The sequence below is a fragment of the Grus americana genome, chromosome 2 (assembly GCF_028858705.1).
Source record: "Grus americana isolate bGruAme1 chromosome 2, bGruAme1.mat, whole genome shotgun sequence".
NCBI lineage: Eukaryota > Metazoa > Chordata > Aves > Gruiformes > Gruidae > Grus > Grus americana.
In genome coordinates, this window is record NC_072853.1 from 67,893,746 (window position 1) to 67,920,517 (window position 26,772).

Sequence of the window (26,772 nt, forward strand, 5' to 3'; positions counted from 1 at the left end):
TGGTCTTTCTTGGCTTTTAGAAAGAAATGTGCTTTTCTCTGATTTGTGGCAGATACTGATACAACATATGCAATTACTTTGGAGTCTGTATTGGCTGGTCATGAAAACTGGGTGTACGCAGTTCACTGGCAACCTTCATTTTCCAAAGGTAAAAAGATACCAAACACAAAGTTATGTGAAGTGTTGTATACACAGAGTACAGTCACGTGTCTTTTTATTGTGTTTGCTTGTCACTGTGGACTATGAAAATGTTTAAATTCTGCAAATGATATTTTATAAGTAAATGGATGTTTTAGCTGAACATGCCACAGTAGCACATCTTATAGCACAGGCTCTGTCTGTCCTTGTGTATTGCGTGATGCTCTTTCTTGTGTTTTGTTTAATGAATGAAATAAAATAACTGAGCTGTACTGGCTTTATTGTAATTGATTTGCTGTTTGTGGAATAAAACCTAGTTTAATCAGTATGAAATCATAGCTCTAATGTTTTACCTTGATACATGTATTTGAAATGTCTGTTCTTTGGAAGGTCAGCATTAACTCAAGAGCACACCTTTTTCTTGGACTAGAAAGGAACAAATAGTAACATTCAGAAGATTAATCTTCAGTCATCCATGCATTAACATAACATGCCAGGGATTCCTTGACTATCAGTTTTCTCTAGCATGTAGCTTTAAGGCATTAATGCAGACTCTCATTGAAAAAAGACGTTATTTACAGTTTAATTTTGCATCTTGCCCTAGTATTTATCTTTCTTTTTAAATCCTTAAATTCTGACAGCCTTGTTTGTGGTACTAATTTGCTGGTGCATGTCTGCCGGAAGTGTAAGGGAAGGAGATTCTTGATTTGACATGCTTGCACCATCAGAATGCCCTTGTGTATTTGTATTGGCAAAGGTACCTCTTTTCTGAGATATTTTAGAGTTACTGATGCCAGATGATTTCACCAGTATAAAGTACAGCTTTTTTCCAGTGTATATACAACACTTGAAAAGTAGAGTGCAATTAGAATGTCAGAATACCTGTAGTGAAAGGCACAGGACTTGCTTTAGAAATATTGGCTTAGCTATCTGTTCTTTCACTTTTTTTTTTTTTTTAAATGCCAATAAAAGATTTTGCCTGTTAAAGCAAGGTTTAGGCAAAATATAGTCACGCGAGTCTTGCACTGCAATCTGAAAACTTGTCCTGTTAGACCATGAAGTTTTCCAGGTGTCTTACATTATGCTTCTGCATACGTGCAGCTGCTTGCATTCTGTGGCCTGCCCAATCTGGGGTTCCCCAAAATAGATTATTCTTCAATAGAGGCAGACTGATCTGATAGACACGTTCTCAATGCAGAATGTAGAAGGTTTGGTGTGACATAAGATACTGCCCCAAGAGATGCCCACCAATGTGTCTATTCTCAAGAAAGGCTCCCCAGCAATTCTAGGGTTTTCCCAACTGAGTGGTGAACTAGTTTCCTCTTCCCCATTCTGGCTGCGTTGGGCAGTTGTCTGGAGTGTTTCACTGCATTATGGGGAGTAGTCCTTACTGCTATATGTATTACAAGGTGCTAGAGTGTATTGAAGTCTGTAGTGAATATAACACTTAAGTTGGAGGAAAAAAAAAAACCAAAACAGTGAATACTGGCACAGATGATATTTTTTTTAAACTGGAACTCGCTCTTTAAAAACTAATTTGAGGAATATAACTGAGAACTGCTATGCAGTCTCTGAAGCTCTATCTTTTCCTCCAAATTACATTTGTTTCAAAGTCAATTTGGAGTGAGTAAACAGTGGAACATGTGTTTTATGTTTCTTTTGAGAGGTTATGGCTGAAAAATTACGATACCTCCTAATGAACGCCTAGTGAGAATGCAGAGCCTGTTAAGTCTGGCATTTAAGTGCTGCATTGCATGTCTCTGATGCTGAACAATTTCTTAACGTGTTTGAATTTCAGTATGACCACATTCTTTTAGGAAGTATTCTCACAGACTGTAGGGTAATCATTTTCCTTGTACTGTAGATGGCAGCATGCAACAACCAATGAGGATATTGTCTGCATCAATGGACAAAACTGTGATCATCTGGGAACCTGATAAGGAGTCTGGAGTCTGGCTAGAACAGGCAAGTGTCAGTCTTTCTCACAATCTGTACTGTGTTCAGGTTGCATTTCCAGCATTGTGTGTGTACTGTAAGGAACAAAAACTCTCTAAAATGCTAGGAGAGAAAGGCAAAAGCATTTTCTTGCAAAAATACTCATTCTGATGCAGTGTTGCAAATAAAACCATATTTTTCAAAAATGATGTGATGCAGTATGACTTTTATTGTGTGTTTGCTTCCTTATTACTGTATGGGGCTAAGGGGAGCTTGTGCTCACCTGACGCTCATAGTATAGCAAGCCAGGTACTGCATAATAACACATACTGTGTACTCCTGCTAAGAAGAGGAAGAAACCATCCTGAATTATTTGTAGTTAATCCTTATGGGAATGTGCACCCGAACAGGTACTACAGAGCAGCTGACACAATATTCACAACCCTGGTTTTACTCATGGTAACTTGTTCATGGGCTTTGTCATTAGGTTTTTCTTCCATTTGAGTTAGATACTCATATTTCACTGTAATATTTTGAACACTGTTCTAATGTGGATCATCCTAAATAAACAAGTAGTACAACCAGATTTATCTAGTGCTTTGGTAGATGTCTTTGTTTTCAGTTGACCTGCTTTTCCAAATTGCAATAGTTCAGCCAAAATTGTTTGTGTTGGGTTATGCCACCATTGTTTATGATCTTTTCTGTCACAAAGAAAGTTCTAATCCTCTCTTGGGGGGAAAAAAGAGAATTACAGTAGGTGGATTTAATTTTTCCCCTGTTCCATTGAAAAGTTAGTGTGCCCTTCTACTTGAAGTAGAAATTAGTTCTTAATAGGGTAATCACAGATGGATGCCATTTGTTGTCCCTGGTTGTGATGCTTAGTTGTGGCTAAATTTACAAGCTTTTAAAAATGGATTTTGCAGTAAAGATTGTTGCAAAGTGTTACTCTTTCTTTTTCCATTCTGTTTGCATTGGTTAGACATCAGATGTGCAGCTTGCAGTTTAGATCAGACATTTTAACTGCAACAATCCTTTTTGCACTGAGGGAGGGAAACCTGAGCTGGAAGCCTGCAGCGAGGAAGGGCACAAAGGAAACATCCCATTTTCTGTCTTCCATTGTGATACGGTGAACAAGAAGTCTTCACAAAATCATTGTCCAGCTCAGAGGTGAGACTAGAATTCTGCCTCTAGCATGGCATATCAAAGTTACTTCCATATGAGCCGTATTTTTTGGAATGAGTGCTAATAAAATGGACATACTAGTTCATGCTGCTGTTCAGAATGAGGTGTAGATTTCATTGTGATCTTAAGCTGTATAGTAATGAGGGAATTTTTAAGAGTTCAGCTTGAAAGGAATTGCATTCTTATCTCTTGAATAAAACGTGGAAACATAACTTTAATAATCTTTTAATGTAATTAAAAACTTGGAAAAGCACTAGAGACCAACTATAATGCATGTGTGCGTGCATGCATACATACATATGTGCACACTCATGAGGGAGGCACAAAACAGAGGCCAAAATATGCCAGAGAAGGAGCATGGAGCAAGTTGCAGGGATTCATGGAGAAAGAGGGAAGTAGAAATATGGTAGTGAATATTGGAAATTAAGATTAAAAAATGAAAAATTTAAAATAATTAAAAAAATAATTGGGAACCACTGTTCCTTTGGACCTTTTTTCCATTTTGTGCAACAGATGACAAGTAAACCATTACATACAACAGACTGGACTGAAACAGAAAGATCAGGTTCTTGTCTCATCTAGTGTAGTGTTTTCTTTCCCCTGAGTGATTGAGCAAGATCCTATCCTGAGAAGTGTATGAAGGGAGGCTCCATTAACGTGACATGTAACTTTAATTCCCATGATATTTGAGTGCTTAACTTTGCAATTAAAATGTTTTTGAAATGTATTTTTTTGTGTAATGTGAACTCTTGCCTATTGCTAAATTTTTGTGAGATTAGGAGGAGTTCATGTGAATGGAAGGCCATTTTCATGCATATTTCACTTCTGATCATTAATTCAGGTGCGGGTAGGTGAAGTCGGTGGCAATACCCTTGGATTTTTTGACTGCCAGTTTAGTCCAGATGGTTCAATGATTGTTGCTCATGCTTTTCATGGAGCGCTACACCTTTGGAAACAGGCTACAGTTAATAAGGTACATTGTTTTATTACTATTATTACTTATAAGTGTAATTCTTTTATGTCACTTGAGGTAAGTTCTATTGTTAATAGAAAAGTGTAACAGTACAATTTAAAGTGAATGATTGAATAGTCCTTCTCTTACTGTAATATTCTGTAGGAGTCTCACTCCTGCACAGAAGAGGAGTCTCCCAGGCTCTAAAACTTGTTGCTTTCCTGTGGGAACCAGGAAGTCAGTGGAATAGACTGAACTCCTCTGTGGTTGTGCTTTGTTCAGAAGTGGCAGCTGAACCAATAACAAAAGTTTATTTTAGACTGGAGCAATAAATCAGTATTTGTGTCTCTTTGGCCACTCTGAGTTCTAATAATTTGCTATTTCCAAATGTCTTTTTTTTTCTTTTCTTAATAAGGGCGTTGATACTTTTATTTTGGTTAGAATATGCCAATAAGTCAATTGAAAACTTCTTGCTTCTTTGGTGACTTTTTTGATAGAAAGAATGGACTCCAGAAGTTGTAATTTCAGGACATTTTAACAGTGTAGAAGATGTAAAGTGGGACCCAGAAGGAGAGTTTATCATCAGTGTTGGTTCTGATCAAACTACTAGACTCTTTGCTCCATGGAAAAGAAAACAAGAGACAGAGGTATGATCTTCAAAGATTTTGTGAGACATGAGAGCTTGTCTGTCCTCAGTTTGGAACAAGTTACCTGAATGTAACCCATACCTTAAATTTCCCCAAGCCATGATTCTGTTCAAAACTGCTTGCGTACATGCTTGGTTTGGTCATTCAATATGTGCTGGTTTCACTTTAAAAATGACTGCTGTTTAATCCAGAGTTCACCTCTGGGTTACCATCAGTAAGCGTTCTCCCAGGGTCTTAAAAACCAGGCTGTGCAGTAATTCAGGAGGAGGAATACATGGCTGATTCTAATAACCATCGATTGTCCTTGCTTAATGCTTGGCTAAGCACTGCTGCAGGTAACCATAAAGAAACTCAACTTTGGTTGTGTGTTTTGTAGGGTTTTTTTACACAATCTTAATCTAAGCAAAGTTCTCACTATATTTTTTTTACACTATTTTGTTTATGACTGTGACTGTTTTACCAGAATGATTATCTGAACTCCATGAGTGCAGTTGGTACCTGTGCAAGCAACTTTTCAGTAAGAATTATTCCTGAATAACTTGGTGTGTTCCAAAATAAGTCTAAATTTTGGGTTGGGGAAACCCTGTCTAGGAATGCAGGAGTTCCTATTTCTAGTTGCTCATGCACATTCCTCATCTACAGATCCAGCTTTTTCTGACAGAACTGTACTAATGTTCCATTCAGGAAACTGGCAGAAGCTAGCTGATTGAAATCATGTAAGGCCCAGTGCAAGCTATGCTATTAGTTGTGGTAGGCAAAGGACAGCAATTACAACTGTCTCATCAAAGCTTCTGTAGTGCAGACCAGCAGAGGGTGTCTGATGGTTTTGGGAGAATGAATTTGGCATCAGTTCCTTGATTCCCTTCTTCCAGGCCACACAGAAGTGGTGGCAATCCTAGCTCAAGCGCTAAGCTTTGCCTTGTGTTGTCAGAAGGGCATCTGCAGTTTCCTTCCCTGCCTCTTCCCCTAATCTCCAATCTGGAGGGTACAACAGCTCTGTGGAGAAGATAGTATGTTGGATTTGACATATGCAAACAAAGTCCAGGACTAGAATATGATGTAAGTTGGCAGCATTAAAAAAAGGAGTTAATGTGTTCTCTGAGACCTACTGAAGTACCATTCTTCATTATGTGTACTGCTTGCTAAATTTTTAACCTATTTTCTGAAAGAACTCATCTTTGTATGACTTACCTGTACAGCTCTTCCCGCTGTCTCTGAAACTTTTGAATTAATTGCTTTAGCAGAGTGATTGCAGTCTTCACATCTAAGTTTGGTGTGAACTGAATTATTGTACTTCCTCTTCCTGTTCTGACAGAAGAGCAGCCACCTGGCAAGGTGTAAATCCAAGTAGTGTCAATACTTTTTGCTGCATGGGGTGTGGGGGAAAGCTATACTATCCTGTCAGTGGGGTGAAGTGGAGGGTTGAGATAGAAATGGGTCATTTGAAGGCATGTGTTCAGGACTTCGGAAGCCCGAAAACCAGGTAGGTAGTTCTGCTGCTTATGAACTTATATAACATAGGCTTTTAAAATGCCTTACTTTCTTTACTGCATTGAGTTTAACATCTGAAAAATTACAACAGGTGACATCTAGTGTTTGTCTTAACAAGATGCAATAGATGCTTCAGATATCTATGACAAGTTAGTATTACAACTCAATATTCATGTTTTTCTCTATAAAAAGAGAACTGTTAAATGCAAATAATTATCCTGTCTTAAAAATCTCAATTCCGATATTGTACTGGGTTCAAATATCAGAAATGAGCAATAAAAATCAGCTTCAGTTTGTCATGCAAATTTGCACACTGATTTTTCTGGAAGAAGCTTATTGCATGACTTATGCAGCCCGTTCTTTGTCTGTTTTGGGGTCTGGGTTTTTTGTCTTTATTTCATTCCTGTTATGTGCTGTGTTCTAAAGTATGCAAAGATGCACCTAGTAAAGGGTAAGAAGGGTTTATTGCACCATATGCTTGTTTTTTGGGTTTCGTTGGTTGTTGGTTTTTTTCTAATTAATGCTTTTTTTCATTGGAAAATAGTCGATCTCTTGTGAAAACAGGAGATTTTGTAGGATCTCTCAAATATCCCATTCAGATTTTATTGGAAGCTTTGACATTCAAAACTCAATTGGATTTTTAGTGTGATATATGCAGTTTACAATCAACGTAATGTCTTTCCTTATGTTTGTATGTCTAGTACAATATAAATTCTGTCTTGGCTACAATTTTCCAGGCATTGTAACACTGAAGTAGTCCAAATTAATTCTAATTTATTAAATTAATTCTAATTCTGCTAGCTGTAAACTCAGAAGTGCACACTGTATTTTTCCACCTGAAGTATCATATAGGAGTAGTAGAAAATGAAACTTAATAAAAATCTTTTCATGAGAGTGTATTTGCTAGAAAACAATTTTTTTCATATGTAGAATAAGTTAAACTTTTAGAAAAGCAATTTAAAGTATATAATGGTTTTTTGCTAATATTCTTTGCTTAGTGTGACTATAAAACTAACTTGGCTAGTTTCTGGTCAGCTGTTAATTCTGGTTTTCTTGGATTAATACTTGAAGCGTAGATATGAATATTTCAGGAAACTAGAAAAAAATAATACTTCAAATGAAAACACTTCTAAAATCATCAGGATTTTCCAGATGTTTTTCCTATAAGAAGCTATTTTGGTTTTGTCAGTTTTTTTGCAAAGCTTCTATTAAATGGTCTCACTAAAATCAAGTATTTAAAGAAAGGGGGGAAGGAGGAACCTGTAGTCTGCTGACAGCAGTGCTGCTGTACTTTGTGAAAGATAGATGAAGGAAGCAAGGTAATTATCGCTGCCTTTCTTACATCTTTCAGAGCTAGAATTTTGAAAGTAGTAAGTAGCATACAGTCCTCCTCGTGCTTAAGCAAATGATGTCCTATTCCTGACTGTCTAGCATAAAGAAGTCACAGTAAGCACGGTGTGCCCTTAGTAACAAAGGTAAGCAAATGCCTTAAACATGTCTGTGCAGGGACACAGTTTACTGATTACAGGAATTGTTTGGCGGAAAAATAGGATTTAACTGATGTATGCGAGTGTACATCAGTTTTATGAATGTCAGTAGAAGGTTGCTATTAACTTTCCTTTCTGTTAATAAAGTCAGCACTTAAAGTACTAGTACTTTTTTGGAACTCAATCTTGCTGCTTCTCTGGTGAAGAATTGTGTTTTAACTGCGTGTCTGTTCAGGTAACCTGGCATGAAATCGCAAGGCCTCAAGTACACGGATATGACATGCGTTGTCTGGCGATGGTTGGCCGGTTTCAGTTTGTGTCAGGAGCAGATGAAAAAGTGCTGCGAGTTTTTCGTGCTCCCAAGAATTTTATAGAAAATTTCAGTAACATCACTGGTATTCCAATGGAGAAGCTGTGCTCCCACGTAAGTGTGCTAAAGCAATGCTAAATGAAGACAGCCCTCTTTCATGTAAATAAAACTAATACTTTAGAAAATATAAAATTCCACTAAATGCCATGAAAAATCTTTTAATAGTTCTGAAACCTTAACCTTGTCTTTCCTGTCCCTTCTATTTGCTTCCACGTGTGTTGTTTCATATGTATTTTCACTATGTTGTCTTATAAAACAGGTTGTATTTGAAACTAAATGACCTAGTATCTGAAGTGCAAAGAGTATGGGTAAATTTTAAATAAGTCAGACCAAGTAGTCTACTGTACATGCTCGGTGATTTGAAAGCAAACAACAAAGCCTGGGAATGTGCTTCCCCTTAATTTAAGGGTGTAGTAGTCTTGTCTAGATGTAATTATTGTTGTGTGGTTATGTGTTGGGTTTTTTTTAATTGTATGCTTGGAAATAGTGTAAAGCTTTCAGCACTGTTGTTGGTTGTTACATATAAATATTTATAAATATGCACTTGCTCATGCTTTATTTCCTCTTGACATTGGAAACTTTCTTGAGGCCTTTACATTCCAGTTCTTAGTGTTGATAAGTATACTTTCCTACTCTGTGGAAAGATAAGACTGCAGAGGAGTTGTCCTTTGTTTGCTCCCCATTCGCTTTAAAATCTAATTCTGTTTTTTTCTGCATTTTGTAGAGCAGACCTCTTTCAGGATAGCTCTCTCTGTACAGTGCCTTGCATGCTCTTTGCATTTCTGGCTCAAAAGCAGTGTTTTCTGTGCAGTTTCTCAGAGATGGATTAGCCTTTCCATTTCATTTAACAATTGAAACATCTGGGAAAGAAATCTATTCGTTTTTGATAGCAAGAAGTTACATAAGTAACTGTTTAGCGCTTTAATTCCGTAAAACTTTGTAAGCATTTGCATTAATGACATTGTGCAAATAACATTGTGCTTTTATAATGCTGGCAGATGTCATTATTTTACTTCTATGTAGACTTTCCTTATCAGCTCTTCCTTTGAGTGCTATTTTTTGATTCATATTATCACAAAGTGTTTCACATGAGCTTTGTTTAAAGAGAAAGACTTTATGAGCTCTAATGATATGGCTACTTTTAAATAGCTTTATTGAAATTGCTTTTTTTTTTTTCTGTTAAAAAGGGTAAGCTTTTTCTTCATTTAGCTCAAATGCCTTCACCAAAAAAGTACTTCAAACCAAAAAAGCTAGCTTTATATTCACAAAGGGTTGAATAGGATTATATTCAGTTCAAATTCATGGGAATTGTATTATACTTTGGGTTGTAATGAAGAACTATTTTTGTTTTAGAGGCCTTAGACTGGTGCATGTGTCTCATACGTTTTTCTCATCAAATTGTGAACATTTAAATAAATAACATAGTGTTTTAAGCTGTCACCTAAATTATTAATCCAATTCTGTAAAGCAGTCTTTCTTTGAACTTTTCAGACACTAAGGAAGGGGTTTCACAGCTATTAAATCTAATACTTTTCCATCCCTGTACAAAGGGACCCAAGTTCATTTACCCTTTCTAAATTTTGGCTTTTTCCCCCATACTTTTATGGAAGTATTTTCTGTCTGATGATTTGTCTTTCCTCTGTGCTGCTGTAAACACCACGTACTCCAGCCACATCTCTGTGCTATGTACTGGGTTGTGTTTGAAATTGTAGGCACAGGCACTCACCCTCTGTCCCTTTTCCAAAATGCTGCTTTATAATAGAATCACAGAATGGTTTGGGTTGGAAGGGACTTTAAAGACCATCTAGTTCCAACTCCCCCTGCCGCGGGCAGGGACACCCTCCACTAGACCACGTTGCCCAAAGCCCCATCCAACGTGGCCTTGAATGCTTCCAGGGATGGGGCAGCCACAGCTTCTCTGGGAAACCTGTTCCAGTGCCTCACCACCCTCACAGGGAAGAATTTCTTCCTTATGTCTAATCTAAATCTACTCTCTTTAAGTTTAAAGCCTTTACCCCTTGTTCTGTCACTACATGCCCTTGTAAACAGTCCCTCACCATCTTTCCTGTAGGCCCCTTCAAGTACTGGAAGGCTGCTATAAGGTCTCCCCAGAGCCTTCTCTTCTCCAGGCTGAACAACCCCAACTCTCTCAGCCTGTCCTCACAGGAGAGGTGCTCCAGCCCTCTCATCAGCTTCGTGGCCCTCCTCTGGATTCAATCCAACAGCTCCTTGTCTCTCCTGTACTGGGGCCCCCAGAGCTGGACGCAGTACTCCAGGTGGGGTCTCAGCAGAGCGGAGTAGAGGGGCAGGATCACCTCCCTGGACCTGCTGGTCACACCTCTTTTGATGCAGCCCAGGACACAGTTGGCTTTCTGGGCTGCAGGCGCACACTGCCAGCTCATGTTGAGCTTCTCGTCAATCAATACCCCCAAGTCCTTCTCCTCAGGGCTGCTTTCAATCCATTCCTTGCCCAGCCTATAGTCGTGCTTGGGATTGCCCCGACCCATGTGCTGGACCTTGCACTTGGCCTTGTTGAACCTTACAAGGTTCATTTCACCTCAGAACAGACTATTTCCCAGTCCTATTGTGTCAAAAACTGCAGTGCTCTCAGTTGATTATCACGTATATCCTAGAATAAGTAAGGATGTGGATGAAAACCTGTAATTAGAGATGAAGATGCATGCTTTACAGCAAACCCCTTGAGCTGAGGTGTTAGAAAAGCTTTTCTTTTCTGGCAGAGTACTGGTCTTCATTTTGTCCAGGGTATGGTCTGGATGAGTTAGGAGTTTTTCAAAGTGCCCCTCTTTGCTTCTCTAGAAAAGTCTGTTTTTATCACAGGGGTTCCTTAAACTGTGGCCTTTGAAATCTGAACCTACATGATAATCTATGTTATGTGTTTTTTGTTTTTTTTTTTTTTTCTTTTTTCAATTCAGCAATCAGCTGATCTTCCAGAAGGTGCAACTGTGCCAGCTTTGGGATTATCCAATAAAGCTGTTTTTGAAGGTACGGCTAATGAGAAATAATGATGATTGTGCTTCATGTGGAAAATTTTTTTTAAAAATGATTGTTTTAATGTATGTCTTTTTGTTAGGGCTGTTGTAAGCTTGACTGCAAATTGTGCAAAGCATTTATTTCTCTGTTAGCATTTAAAGATGGTGCTTAAAATAATAATAAAAAAGGACTAGTGAGAATCTTTCCTCCCTTTCTCTGCCTTAGGTTTCTCCCCTAAACATCCCCTAATGTTTTGTGCAAACTCAAAGTGCTCTTTCCCCGCTTCCTATGCTGCGTCCCACACCCCTGTAGGAAGTAACCCCACTCAGCCTGCGCAGCGCTCCCAAGAGCCTCCCTCTTCTGTTGACTGATTTTGAGGTGTTTCACGCAGATGCTGGGGCTCATTGCTCTCCTGTGATGGGTCTGGGAGTAGCCAGGGCAGGATATGATTTGAATTCCCCCATCTGCTGTTGTTCCTCTGGTTTATCCATGCTCACTACCCAACCTCCCCACCCCCTCAAGAAGACTGATGACTTTTAGCCAGCAAAATTACTATTGAGTAGCATACTGTGAAAACTAGGTTCAGAGTTGTTACAGCAGAACTACCTGTTGCCACTTGTGGTTTCTCTGTAAAATAGCTTGACTCTGAAGCTATATTCTGGAGTCCTTTTCACACTCTCCTCAAATTTTAGCACCCTTGTAGAAGAAATGCTGCTTTAAGGAGGATTACTCACGTTTTCTATTCCAGTGAAAATAGCCATAAACCTTCTCCAGGTAAATGACGCTTTGTGAAAGTATTTGGGAAGGAAGAATTAGTTAGCCAACAGTAATTAATGTTCTGTTGGTAAAGGCAGGAGAGGCACCAGATGTTTCCTGGAAAGGTGGTGAGGATTGCGTTGTGGGGGAACAAGGAAAGGGGGACAAACACCTGTCTAGAATGATAGAAATAACTGAGTAGGGTCTTGAGACTGGGGATGGGACTGGTAATCTGGTGTTTAATAAAGTCTCTGGTAAAAATGCACTTACACTGGAATCTACAATTTAGGTCAGACCTATTTTTTTTTTTCTCTGCCTAAAGCTTTATCAAAAGGTGTGAATTAAAAAAGGAAGCATTTTAATAAGCTTTGTCTCCAGGGTCTTCCATGGCAATACAGCTAATTTTTCCTAAATCTTCTGTGAGAGAAAAATAGCTTAGTTGTACTTGAAGTAACTCATATTTTGGCAAAAGCTATTTTTTTTTTTTTCTCCCCCCCCCTGCTTTCTCATGAATCCTTCCACTGAAAGAGGGAACAAAACTTTATTCTCCTAGAGTATCATCACACAAAGACTACCTAATTTCCATTGATTTCATGTGGCACACCCAGAAGCAGCACTATGAGTAGAAAAGCTGTAAAATTTTCTTGCCTTGTCCACCATTGCCCACCCAATGGTGTGAGCACTGATGGCTTAGGTTAAAGCCCCACAGACCTCTCTTCTTGCTTACCCTGCAGAGGAATCTTGATGGTGAGCAATGATCAGATAGTGGTCTCAAATTACAAAAATGTTGCTAATCCCTTTTTCAAGGGGAAGGAAGACAGGATGAGTGAGAAGATTGTCTTTCTGTTCTGCTTTTTCCGTACCTGCTTTTTTACACTGCTGTATTTGAAATGTACATTTGGCAAAAAGTTAGATTCTGTCTGAGAGCAACTGTTCCCCAACTCTGTACCTTTTTCTTAAAGGATACCTTCAAAAGGAAGGACAGAGTTTAATTTTAACTTAAAATTAACTGCGTAATTTCATTTACTTCTGGTACTTTTGCCTAAAGCTAAGGACTGAGCTCTCAGTAATTTTGCTGAAGTTTGCAAATTGTAGATACGCTTCTGCAAGTATGGCTTTTCATTTAGGGGTCTACATTACATTTAGGAATTCATCACTTGTATCTGAGATTTTTGCCTTAAACATTTTCAAATACAGAAGGAAAGGTTTAATATTGAGGAAGCACAGATTCAGCTCCTGGTGACTGCTTCTTTCAGGTAAATCAAAGTCTCTTTAAGAGTCTTTAAAAGAAACTGTGCTGATGGAGAGAGGACAGTCTCAGAATGAAATTAGTCCAAAGATTAGGTTATTGGTTTTTTCCCTCTTCTCCTCCTCATTCTCATGTACTTTAGAATAACTAGATTCTAATATTAATATTATTGTAACTCTGGAAGCAGAGAAACCTAATTTCAATTATTTATATTGTGGAAAAAAAGAGATGGTTTTTAACTCGTATTTTAAGTGTTCATATTTTCCCTCCTGTCAAGTATGTTCTCTCTAGCTAATGAAGTCCTTACTTTGAATAGGAGATATGTCTGTTCAACCAGCTGAGGATGAAGAAACATTTAATACCATTTCAAATCAGTATCCTGAGATCTATTTTCAACCCTTGATCCTTACAGGTATGAGATTCATTTCTGTTGTAGGAAATAGAGGATGAAGTTCATTCGATATAAACTTGAGGCATTATTTAGCTGATTTTTAAATTTAGTACCAAATTTGAATATGGTGTACAAATGTCTTTTAGAACCTCCCCCAGAGGATCACTTGCTGCAGAATACCTTGTGGCCTGAAATTCAGAAGTTGTAAGTTTTATTCTTCTCTTTTAATTTACAAAATTTCCAGAAAGCTATTGCAACATATTCGTGTAGTCTGGTCTTATAACTCTTTCTATTTTACTATCTGATATGACTTTGTGTGCAGTGTATTGCTTGTAAAATAAATTATATGTGCATAAAAACTAGGAAGTGATGCAGAAAATGGCAGTTGTCTCACAAAATTTTATCGCATTAGTTGTTTCTGTACCAGGGAAATATGTATGGTTTTTTAGCACAAAGCTGCTCTTTTGAATTTGTAATGATCAGACTTTCATTGTCCCTTTGGATGTTTGTCTTTTGTGAAGGTCTGTTTAGGGCACCTATATCTGTTCTTTTCCCCTCTTTGTTCCAAGAGAATAGTAAGGTTTCTGGTCTGCTATGAGAAACTGTGGCATGTTTTCATGGTTTTATCTGTGCTCTGGAATGTGATGGGCCTCTCTTTCCACGCTGCAGCCTTTGTTTATGTCTGTCTGCTCAGCAAATCTGCTTAAAACCTTGCCTGTACTGAACATCTCTTTGCATAAGGAGTTTTCTTCTTCTTCCCACTTCGTGGCACAGACTTGCAGATCAAGTTTCTGGTATGGAAGTAAAGGCTGAGGCATCAAAGGAGGAGTTTCTCCCGTAAAGCCTAACAGAGTTGTAAGATGGAATAGATGGAAGCAGCAGCGGAAACAGGATGTGTCTAGTGGTAGAGCAAAGTGATGAATGTTGAGTAAGATGGTTACAAACCCAGTTGGGTATTGAATGCTGACGCAGTAGGTTGCAGATTGCAGAGATAATAGAGTTATGTGGTCATGACAATAATTGTTTTGAGGTTGCAGAGTTTTAGAATTCTTCAGCTGTGTTTTGTTCCTCCTTTTCTGAGATTCACCACAATTTGCAAATGAAGGTTGTCATTTTATTTGTTCCCTAAGGATCCCAGTAACATTAGGCTACGCTTTCAAAATCTTCAAAGTTTTAGTAAGAATCTTTAAAGTATAGCACAAATAAATGAATCATCTCAAGCTCTTAGGGGTTTATTTATCTGGATCTCCTGGAAGAGTGGTCTCAGGCAGGAACAAGAATGTTGAGCCTTTGCTGATGATTAGAGCTACCTTTTATACATTACCAGTATTGTGACTTTGGGGCAGGGGGAGAGGAGGTGCGGATAAAAAGCTTTGGGAAAACAGTTTGCAGGTTACTTTCATTTGACTGAGTGGGAGGTTTTGTGGGAGCTCATCTTTACCTTTGACCGGGCAGTTAATCTTCTTTGAATGCTTTTAAGCTCTTCTACTGTGTTTGTACTCAAAAAGTGCTGCTAGGAGGGAAGCCGGTGGATATTAGACCATTTCTGCACATTGTGTGATTTCTGTTACGTTAACTGCGTCTCCTGTGCATGCTGTGGCCGCTAATGCACCACTCACATAAGTAGTTCGATAAGGGATCTTTTAAGTAGTGAAAAGGAGCCAAGGCCAAAATTTTTCTTCATTTGCCTTTGACATTTTTCAAATTCTAGTGAGACATTGATTGTTCATATTCTGCTACAGGAGTACTGCCTATCTGATTTTATATTCTGCATTCATTGAAATACCTGCATTTTATGATGGACTTAGCAATTTTTTCTGTGTTTAGAGACACTGCTAATAATAGGGATTCTTTCATGCAAGGGCAGCAAGATGTAAAGCATTCATAGACTTTCAAGTTTTTTGCTCAGGATAATCTTGAAAGAAGTAACATGAAATCGCATAATGTAGATTTCGAGTTGCCATAGCAGCAGAAAAATGGTGCGAGGAACTGACTTGCTAAAAATAGCTTGTTTGTCATTGACATTTGTGTATTCCCAGCTCTAACTTGACACCAAATTTTGAAGGATTAGTGTTGGGTTTTGAAAACTGTTTGCTTGAGTAGGTTTTAGTATGAAGAACTTGCTGAATTTTTTACATAATCTAATAACTTTAAAATAAAAATATGATAAATCCTGTGAGAGTATGCTAATCTTTACCTTCTTGGAAAATTACCGTAGAGAATTTATATGCAGCAGGTTGAGATTAAAAGCCTGAGTGTTGACACATACATTTATGTTTGTATGTATGTACATTTCATGTTATACACTTGGAAGTCTTGAAAGATCCTTTTTGACACTAGAAAATTACTGTAATCATTTGTCTGGACACTTGAAAGTCCAGTCAGTTTACCTGTGCTTAAAAAAAAATGCTATGAATTGCACATTGCTAAGGCAAAATCGCTTGTGGTTGGAAATGTCATTTAATTATTCATTCATGCAGTTGTTCCTCTCCATTGTGAACCTTTTTTTGGTGGTGTACTACAGAATGAAGGGATCAGATTGCATCTGTGGGGGAAGGGGTTGTAACGGAGCCTCTATACTTGCAAGGCTCATACACTCTTGTAAACAGCATCTCTTATTGCCACTATATTATCTTTACTGGAGACAGTATTAGTCTATATAGGCTGTCAGTCTCACCTATGATACTCCTGCTTATGTAACTTTGCAAAAGACGGTATTTTAGGTTTTATTTTAATTTAAAGAGAAGGCTTACATTTTAATGCTTCTATTTAGCAAGAACAAAGTTGCATGCAGAAGCTCAAAATGTTTTTGTCAAGTGCTCTTCAATACTACATTTAGGAGATAAAACCAAAATAACTGAGGACTTGTTTCACAGGTTTTCTGCAGGTTGTTTTTCCTTCACTGAATTTTGGGAAATTTATACTTTTCATGGAATAAACACTCTCAGTTCTAGAAACTTGACTTTCAATGACTTTCACTACAAAATAGTCTCCAGGAATGTGCTTTAAAAGTAAGCATTATGATAAAACTGGTGCTGGTGGCAGAGAAAGGGGAAGACACACAGTAATACCTTCATCACTATAAGATACAATCAAACTTGCAATTTAACATTCCAATTAAGCGCGGCCACTGGTCCCTCTCCCCCCTGAAGGTCCAGGCACAGTTCCTCTTCATGAAAAGGCAGTGCATCCCCAGTCTTCAGACATGAGTGTGGGAGTCTGTCTATGGGATATGCCCAGCAGCAACTTTTCTGGACTCTGTTCAACAGATACAGACAGTAATTTGTCATTTAAACAGATGGCTGTTTTGGCTGCAAGTGAAATCCCATGAACGTCAATCCCATGTAAGAACTTCATTGCAATACTGCTGACCAAAGGAGTTTATTAAGAGAACTGCCCATCTCTTCAGACCTAGGAATCAATTGAACCCCGCCGCCCTGCCCCCCCCCCCCCCCCCCCCCCCCGCCAACTGGTATTTAGCTGATATTTGTCCACTGTTTATAGATAGCATCTCCAATTTTACTTCCAATTTGTTTTGTGACTGATTTTGTGTTAGTCTGTGTGGTATCTCTGCTTATTAGTTAAATCCCAGTCCAGATATTTGAGCCTGAATTCCAGCAGAACTCATGCAAAGATTGATTAAAAATGTGTTTCTGGAGGAAGGTAGAAGTTTTTGGTTTTTATAGCATTAATTTCCTTTTCCGACATGATTTTTGTCCACTAGTTCAGAAATCTTCTTTCAGTATTTCCCAGAACAGGCATCCTTTGGCTAGGTGTCTGTGGTGTATTTCTTTGGTGATCTTCAAATATGTGGCTTCTGATTTTTATTGGTAGTGTTAAAATAGCTTTACAAGAAAAGAAAACATGAAATGCTGCTTTAGTCTACTTTGTTAATCATTAGTGTGCTTCTGCAGTGCTGATGGCTTTAGGACTATGGAATGGGCTGGAGAGATTATTCTGTAGTCAGTTCCTAACTGCAAAAGAATTTATGCAGATGTTTATGTTGCATGCTGAACATTATTAGGAATTATTTGGGACATAATACTGAAACAGTGGGCAGGAATTCCTGGCAGGTACCTTTTATTTTTGCAAAGGGATTTAAATCAACATAAGAAACTTGATACATACTGCAATAATGACTATCATGTGTTAAATATCTTTTCACATTTATTTCAGATATGGACATGGATATGAAATTTTTTGTGTTGCTTGCAATAATTCAAACACTATAATTGCCTCAGCATGTAAGGTAAGAAAAGATTCTAGCACCATCTAGTGAAAAATGCCACCAAATTTCTAGGGCTGGCAGAGCAGGAATCAGAATTCAATTTGGGCTGAATTCTGTTCTTTCACTTAAATGGGAAGGATTTTGTATAGATCACAGTTGCCCTGCAAAAGCGAGAGTGAATGCAGATAAGCTATTATTCATAAATTATGTATGATTTGTTTGAAGATATTAGTAAGATAAATTCTAACAAATATAGGTATAAACCATTTTCTTACTTATATATGTTGTCAGCATTACTACAAAATAGTGAAACAATCTTGAAACTTCCCAGAGGAAAGCTGATTCTAACTTGATTGCAAGCCTTAAAACAAACCCCGTAACATCCTATTATTTTGAAATGTGTGACTTTTATATTTGCTTTCATTAATTCTCACTTATTTTTTTCATCAATACAGGCTTCCAAAAAAGAACATGCAGCAATTATTTTGTGGAGCACTACTTCTTGGAAGAAACTGCAGAGTTTGTCATTTCACAATCTGACTGTTACTCAGCTGGCATTTTCTCCTAATGACAAATTTTTATTAGCTGTTTCTAGAGACAGGAATTGGTCCCTGTGGAGGAAACAAGACTCATCAGAGCCAGGTGATCTATGTAAAGTAGATATACACATTTGAAGACTTCACGGTTTGTTCAATGTTTTTGGCTTCAAAATATTGAAAGCGAATTGGTAAAATATTTTAATGGCCATTTTCCTTACAACGTTTAAGAATTAATGGTGTTGTAGGCCTCTGTGACTTTAAGAAGTGCAACTAATCGTGTATAAGAAAGCTAGAAAGGGAATTAATTGTGGAGAAGAATATAATCAAGCCTTAAATACTGTTTGTTTGCATGTAATGAAGTCTGCTATTTGTCTGCCTGCCTTCTGCTTGTGATTGTATGTTTCAGATTTACTGAAATCAGGTGTACATTCTGGAGTGTAATGTCAAAACATCAAACTGGTATTCTACCAAGGAAAGCCTTCATCTCTGTGATCTTTGCAGGCTAGGCTGAAAGGTTCATTGCTACACCCGTGTCCTGCATAGAGCTGCCTTGTCCCTGTTTGCAGGGCCAGACGCTTTGAGACTCTTGACAGGATTAATCTCTCCAGTGTGGCTTTCTGATAATCCTACACAATTGATTAATTTGACTAGGACTGGCTCTGTCTGGAAAAAGAGCTGATAGTAAAGATTCAGTTGACTTTCTCATTAAGACTTTGAGCCTTGCAAAATCATGAGGAGATTGCTATTGAACACTTTAATGGGTTCCTAGAACAGATGCTTGTGCTGAAAATGTTTATCATTGCACTGTTGGCTTAATAGCACGTAAACACTACTGGGCTCTATAGAGTTTTCCTAGAGACTTGGCAGTGAGTTTTGGCCCCTTCAGACAGTGTCCGATTGTATCCTGGCTTGAGATTTCTGTTCTATTCAGACTTCTATTCTAAAGCGTGGGATATTTTCCTGAAGCATTGTGTAACTGCTGTGGACAAGGAATATGAATTCTCATTGGAAGTAGAGGAAATCTTCTTTTCATCTGTTCATCATTTACTTTTTTTTGTCTACAGAGAACATCATTGTCAGTGTAAAGCAAAACTGCTGGTATTGTCATCCTAAGAAGTGGTTACTCAAAATCTGTGCTCCAAAATGACAGCCTTTTCTACTTAGGAAAATCATTCTGCTGATCAGATTTATTGCCTGTTTGGATGCATACTGAAATGGCAGCCTGTCTCTTTGGGGGACAGATTAATCTTTATGATTAGATCATTAAGATCTGAGCTCTGGGGGCTTTACTGGTAAATAGGAACTGTAGCGAAGTTATTGGGAATACGTGTATACATGGTAAATGTTGCACCAGACTAAAGCTTTTGAAGTCAGTGTTCTTATGAAAAACTTGTATAGAAAGAACCCGAAGGTCTTATATTTTGACTTAAATTCTCCTGAAACAGATATGTGTGTGAAAGATCAAACTGTTCCTACTGTTTTAGTGCTGTAAGGGCTCACTGATGTGGTCTTGAACAGGTGCTGATTATCATTGTGGTAAGTGTTGGGGAAAAAAATATTTGTGGTGCAAAGTATTCCCAGTTGCTTTAAAGATGAGTGGAATAATATCAGAGTATTCCTGCAGTTCTTACATAGAGTCAGTAAGAGTAACAATTACTTTTAATATGTAGAGTAGTTGAAGCAAGGGGTTTCCTCTGTATGTTTTATTCCAGGACCAGTTTTCAGTTGCTGTGCATACACAGACAAAAATACAGCTGTTCACAGTCGAATCATTTGGTCTTGTGATTGGACACCAGATAGCAAGTATTTTATTACTGGCAGTCGGGACAAAAAGGTAATTAATATAAAAGGAATTTAAAAAGCCAAGAATTATTTTAAATGTATTTTAGATTAGCAAATGTTGTGTTCTAATGAGCCCATATTCTATAAATACACAAAAAGCTTATTGTGTGTATTACCGCAGAAATCAGTGAGACTTTCATATGCTAAATAAAGTGCTTGAATATCTGTGTACAAGACTCTGGTCTGCCAGTTGAACTTCTTCCCTTCTTTTTTCATACAGTAAGACAAGCATATGTCACATAATTCTTATGGTATTTCTTTAACTTTCATAACAGAATCTGGTTTTGTAGTCAGTATCTTTAATGAAATCAGATAGACTGTCTAAAAAGTTGAATCTTTGCAGACAGACTTTTTTTTACTGTTTTTCGGGGTCATCGACTTTGTTCTGTGCCCTGGAAGTATTTTAACTAAATTATTCCTTATGTTTTTGTAAATGCATTTACAAAAAGATTAAAGCAAAAATTCCTAGATGATTCTTTTTCTTACAGGTCATTATCTGGGGCCAGTACAACTTATCAGTGACTACTGAAGGGAATATGCTGGATTCAATCAAGCCATGTTCAACAGTACTGGATGCTGGGGATTCTGTTACTGCTGTTAGCATCAGCCATGTGCTTACTCCTGATGGAAGGTATTGCTGTTTTCTCTAATGCCATTTTGTGTTTAATTTGAAATTAGTATTTTTACCCCTTAAGTCATTTTTCTGTGCCTCCCCCCCTCCATGGAGGGGGTTTGGAACTGGATGATCTTTAAGGTCACTTCCAACCCAAACCATTCTATGATTCTATGAAACAGCTCCTAAAATCTACCTGTCAAATATTTTGACCATTCTTTGACTGACTGAACTCTACTTTTTTCTTTCCTAGCCTTCTTTTCAGGTGTATGGTGATTTCTCCAGTGTAACAAGTTAAAAAAAAAAGGGGGGGGAGAGGGGGCAGGGGAGGTGGGCATGAACACACCTGAAACACATTCATTCTTCCAAGAATATTGACTGGTCTGATGCTGTAATAAGCTTCTTATATTTTTCCCAACCAAATATATTTTGCAGGTTTCTGCTTTCTTCATTTTTTTAATGCAGCAGCTTTGAATTAAATTGTGATTTTTTTTTTTAATTACTATTTTTTCCATGGAAAAGCAAGTATTGATATGAAGGGCAAGGAGCAACACAGTGTTTGAGTTCTTTCTAGCTTGCATTAGAGCCACCTTCACTGAGCTGCCTGCTGTAATCTCTTCAGAACTAATGCAGTTATTCTCTTAATAGATATATTGTTGCAGTAGGCTTGGAGAATGGGAAGATTATCTTGTACACATGGAAGCAGAGTGGACAAGAACCAGCACTGGCTGACTGGACCATGTGTGTTGAGATGGATAGCAGGTATGTTTTTGAAGTAAGCTGGGAGCAAGGAAATATTATTCTTGAGACTAATAATGCTGGAGTTCTGTTGTTATACTATAAAATGATATGAAACTGGTTTATTTGTATATCAAAAATTGTTATCCTTTTAGGAAAAGGTTGATCCCTGAAAGTCTAAAGATGTCTTTAAGCAAAATCTGGAAATAAAAATATTGGTTATTTAGATTTATTAAAACCCCCAACAAACTCCAGTGAAAACCAAAGCAGGGGGTGTGGATGTTAAACCCCAAAATACCTCATGCAATGTAAATGCTTTGAGAAGTATTACGTGTTGTTGGCCCCACTTAAAAAAGAAAACCAACAAAACCCAAAACAAACCCCAACAACAAATAAACCCCACCCAACAAAAATCACCCCCAAACGAACAACAAAACAAGCCAGCTTTATTACCTTTAGATATGAAATAAGATGCTAGAAAACAGCAAAAAGGGGTGGGTGGAAAGAATCACTGTGTATATACATCAGCAAAGCATTTTGGAGTGAATGACAGCAAGCTTTCAAGAGCAGCTTTTAGCAGAAACCAAAGGAATGACAGGCTATAAGTGGTGCTGCTGCGGTGACAGCTGGTGAGACTCTCTGTAGAGAGACTTTGAATATTTCACTTGGAGCACTCCCCTAGATTCTTCCTTCACGCACTGGCGTCGGTAGTCCCAGAAATGAAAGTTGATGGTGACTTTGGCCTGTGTGTGCTTGAAGTGAATTGGAAAGAGATACCAGCTAACAGGAAATGGCAGGCTAAAAGCCAGAAATCTGTCATATCTCAGTAACTGAGATGCTAGACCTGCAGCTTAATGTGGTAAAACTTGAAATCAATAGCTGTTTAAATTATTGATGAGTGAGAGGATAAAATGTCATTAGTGTTAATGGCCGTACTTATTTTAAGAACTTAATACCTGCTGGTTGTCACAAGTAAGTTTTTCCTCAGTTGGTAGTGTTAAAAGAAGAGTACTAATTATATAAATGTTGATGTTTACACACACATGCCCAACTGTGTTTGACATTTTGCAGTTATGTATGGATTTCTTTTTGTTGCAGCCAAAGTCATGCTCTTGCTGTGAAACGTTTATGTTGGAGACATCATGCGGGCAGAGCTGGGCATAATGATCAGAACAGCAGTGAGTGGTTGCAGCTTGCAAGTTGTGGTGCTGATCACTGCGTTAAGATATTCAATGTCAACAGATTTGCTCTTTAGCAAAGACAGCAGGCCTGTCTGTGTGAAACAGATCCACGACGTTTTATTTCAGCTTTTAGCCATTTTGATTGTTGAATTTTCTGTTTTCTGCTCTGGAAAGTGAAACTTCTGACATGTAACTTATTAAAGCAACTTTTGCGGTAGTTTGAAATGTCAAATATTTTTCTAATTCTCCAGTTTCAGGATTATGAAGTGTTTTGGTTGGTGAATATCCTGGAACTGAGGGATGGGAGGTGGGGTAGGGCATGGGAGAAGTATAATGAGACAGCTTTGTTCACTGTGACTCTGGGGGTGGGTGGGAAGCTGCCAGCACTTGGGGGGTTCTGTGCTTGGGATTGCGAGTGGAGTACTGAATTGCGTTGAACCCAACTGTCAGTTGACTTGCAAGTGCTGACACTGCATGTTTAAGCATGTGCAGTTAACCAGAGATCAGAGTTAAACAGCCCTGGTCCAAGTCTTAGACCGCCTTACTTTAGAAGGAGTAGTTTGTGTCCACATGCTTGGACATGCCTGCTTGTTTGGTTTTCCTGTCCGTATTCCTCTTTCTTCTGCTGCGCAGAATACTGGGCTCCTGCTGCTTGGTCATGTGGAGCTTAAAGCCTAACTCACAGACCGCTGAAATCTGGTGTCTCCTCTGCGTACCTGTGAGCCCTCTCTGAGCAGAGTGCTATAGAAGAGCCATCTCGTACTCTGCTTGAGGGCTATCCTCTACAGTTTGGGCTGGCAAAGCTTAAAAATATCAGTAGGCAGGAGCTGAAAGGTGGCAGCCATTCCTTATACTGCCTTTGGACTCCTCCTGACTCCTGAGTGCTCCTTATCTATTCTGGTGAGAAGTGGGACCAGTTAACTTATTTGTCTGATTGTCTAGTCGTTTAAATAGAATGATAATAGACCTCAGCAGGTCTGTCTCCAATTCCAAAGTCCAGAGATCAGTTAAACTTTGAGTGAAATTATTTTTGTTCCAGAACCACTTGCTACCTGAACTGGTAGTGCAGAAATAATTGGAATTCTGCTTAACTTTTTACTGTGGTGTATTTTTAGATAAAGAACAGTTCTTTCAGAATGGGCCATACTCTTTTCAGAATAATTATAGTTTATGTTTTAAAGGTTTTTATATTTTAGCTTTTTATTTTCCATTCTGTTTTTCAGCATTAAAAAAAAATAATTCTTTAAAATTACTTGGGGGAATAAAAACCTGACTTCTTAATAAAGACGCTTTGCTTTGTTTTACTTGTAGTACCCCATGCTTTCCTTACCTGTGTGCTTCAAGCATTTGAGTTGTGTATTTTACTTGTCCAGGAATTTTTAAACAACCATAGACTGTATCCTGGCAAAAGAAAGACATAACTTATCACTCAAGAGGCTTCAAAAAGTTGCCAAAAGTGGAAATTTATTTTATGTCACAATTGTAATTTGGTCTCTTACCTACAGTTTGTTGATAATACTGGATAATACTTTTCAATACTAGTATGTCTTGCCTTGCAGCCCCTCTTGCCTATAGGCAAAAGTGAAATGTCATGTTGTCCCCCTTTTTTATTTTGTGAAATGCTGTCATTAAACAAGCATCAGCTATTACATGATTTAGTAATCCATTCCATTACCCCTGGGAGTTTTGTGACTCAATCGCATTGAAGAATATACTTCATTGTTCCAACTTTAAATACATCAGATTAGTCTGTTGATCTCCCAAGTCTAAATGTTTGTAATAGACACTTTCTTTTCAATTAAGGTAAGAGGTTGTCAAGAGACACCTCGACACGATTAATATTTTTTTATGTACGATGTTATCTTTATTCACGTATTCCTTTACTATGCATTTAGTGGGCGTGACTTTTACATATGCCTTCATCTTCTCAGTAAATCCACTAAAGTCTTTTCAAACCAGCATGTAAATCGGCATCGGGATAACAAGTCAGATACTGATTTCATGATCTCAGCTAATATCAGAAAATTATTTAGATCAATGTAAGTGTGATACCAAGGAAAAATTGGTGTAATTATAGCAATCATTTTGGGGGGGGGGGGTAGCATTGGCTGCCTAATGAAGAACAGAGTTCTTTAAACAGCATAGTAGTACCCTTTAAGATTATTGTAAGACTCCCTAGAAAATTAGTTTTCTTTTTCATTTGCTTTCTTTGTTTTTAAAAATGAAGAAAAGCAAGCATTTGCCAGACCTTTAGTATATTCATTCTACTTCGTTGTTATTGTTTTATTGGTTTGTTAAATAGTACTGGAATCCTAAAACCTGTCTGAATTAGGTTTTTATTTGAAGGAGTCCGCTGTTGGTTTTGTCCACTAAATGGCTGTCACTTTTATTTTCTTCCATGTGCTTTTCTTTTGTATATACTTACTCAGAGAGACTCTATGTAATTCATTAAAAATAGTGCATACATTTGTTTACTATTTAATACATTATTAAAAAACCCACCCCAAATTATAGCCTTAGTCATATTTACCTGACTGACCTGACCATAGTCCCTTTTACCTACCAAGATGTATAACTGCTATATGTATCCATTTTTATTTCTACATTTTCTTCTGTTTCCCTGGTGCTCTGTCGTTGCTGTTCTCTCTTGTGAAGTGCCATGCCTCTTTCCATTCCTGCACATCCGATTTGTTTTTTTTTTTTTTAATCCTCCTAAAAATGTGATTATTTTTCATGGCCTCCCTTAAGTGAAAACTGTAATTGCACTCAGGTGTACTTTTGGAAGATGGAGTTAGCCTCTATACTTTGTGAGTTGCTTGTATCACCCTCTTTATAGCAGATAGTTCAATGTCATACAATAAAAACAAAGTTGAGGTAAGTGTAATTTTATTATTTCTTCCCATTTATCTTCAAGACTATCAAATAAGCCCTGCCAGCTCCAATCTTAGGAGCTCCAACTTTCCATGACACAGCCTCTGACATTGCATTTGTTTTCCCTTAACGTGATGCAAGATTGTGTCTGATGGTTGGGGGTAAAAACTTGCTGTCTGGAATCACGATGGTCCCAGCTTTGAATTACCCATTCCTGCCAGCCGGAAGGTAAGGCGTGAGGACACTATTCCAGTGATGAAAACCCAGAGGGAAATGGTACGTGTCAAAAACGCTCCCATCTATAGCAGCCTAATCCTCCGCATGAATTTCTAACTCTAGTAGCGTTACATATTTCTGAGTTCCTGTCTTCACTTCTGTTATCAGGTTGGACAAGGGCAGTGTGTTTATTTTAAAGCTCTGCAATCTAGCAGGATACAAAGCTGACGCGGCATCCCCTCTAAACTGAGGCTCTCCCTAGTCCCAGTTACACTTTACTGTCCAGGGTTTTTTTAAACCAACCTTTGCATCCAAAATGTGCAGAACTGGGTCTGTGCAGGTTTAGAGAGCTAAGCTGCTTAGTGCCTCTGCAGCCCTCGAGTGCTACTTTCCGAAGTACCATGGGCCAACTGATGTACGCCCTCGTGTACCTTACCACTAAATAATAGCGTACATTTAATTAAATGTTGCCATAAGCACTGACACGGAAGAGGCCTTGTTTCCCACGGATTTGGGCTCTCCGCAGATTGTGAGTTTTCATTAGTTTTCCTGTGAATGGTTGCTGCTTACAGCTGTTATGTGTGGATTTTCATCTCCAATGTGAGAGCTCAAGGTGCAGCTACTTGTCTAGACACTGATGGATTTTTTTCTTCTATCTAAAGCCTATGAAATCTGTGGATTTTTACCTGTGAACACTACCTTTCAGACAGACCTGGGTTGAAGTGATCCAGTGGATTAAAATAATGCCTGAGGCTGTGTGTCCATGTGTGTAAACTGAGAAACAAGATTGGTGTACTCCTAAGAGACCAGGGTGAAAACTTAAACCCAATTTACAAATATGTAACTGACGAAATGCCAACACACACCACCTATTTTGCCCTTATGCAATTAATGCTTTAATTGTCTCTTTTTATGACGGTCTTTACCAATAAAGCTTGCATGGTACCAAGAGAAA

General features: G+C 38.1%; 1 protein-coding gene across 2 annotated transcripts in view; it reads left to right on the plus strand.

Moving 5' to 3' along the window:
- ELP2 (elongator acetyltransferase complex subunit 2) overlaps nt 1-23,022 on the plus strand; it is a 40,025-nt gene extending 17,003 nt beyond the window's left edge. For both annotated transcript variants that reach the window (XM_054816954.1, XM_054816955.1), the window contains 14 exons: nt 53-148; nt 2,003-2,103; nt 4,097-4,228; nt 4,705-4,854; nt 8,068-8,256; nt 11,136-11,205; nt 13,515-13,610; nt 13,736-13,793; nt 17,766-17,838; nt 18,273-18,459; nt 20,069-20,190; nt 20,687-20,829; nt 21,460-21,573; nt 22,648-23,022. In XM_054816954.1, coding sequence (XP_054672929.1) covers nt 53-148; nt 2,003-2,103; nt 4,097-4,228; nt 4,705-4,854; nt 8,068-8,256; nt 11,136-11,205; nt 13,515-13,610; nt 13,736-13,793; nt 17,766-17,838; nt 18,273-18,459; nt 20,069-20,190; nt 20,687-20,829; nt 21,460-21,573; nt 22,648-22,804 — 1,688 coding nt within the window. In that variant the 3' untranslated portion in view covers nt 22,805-23,022. The remainder of the gene's footprint in view (nt 1-52; nt 149-2,002; nt 2,104-4,096; nt 4,229-4,704; nt 4,855-8,067; nt 8,257-11,135; nt 11,206-13,514; nt 13,611-13,735; nt 13,794-17,765; nt 17,839-18,272; nt 18,460-20,068; nt 20,191-20,686; nt 20,830-21,459; nt 21,574-22,647) is intronic.
- Nucleotides 23,023-26,772: the final 3,750 nt, after the last annotated feature.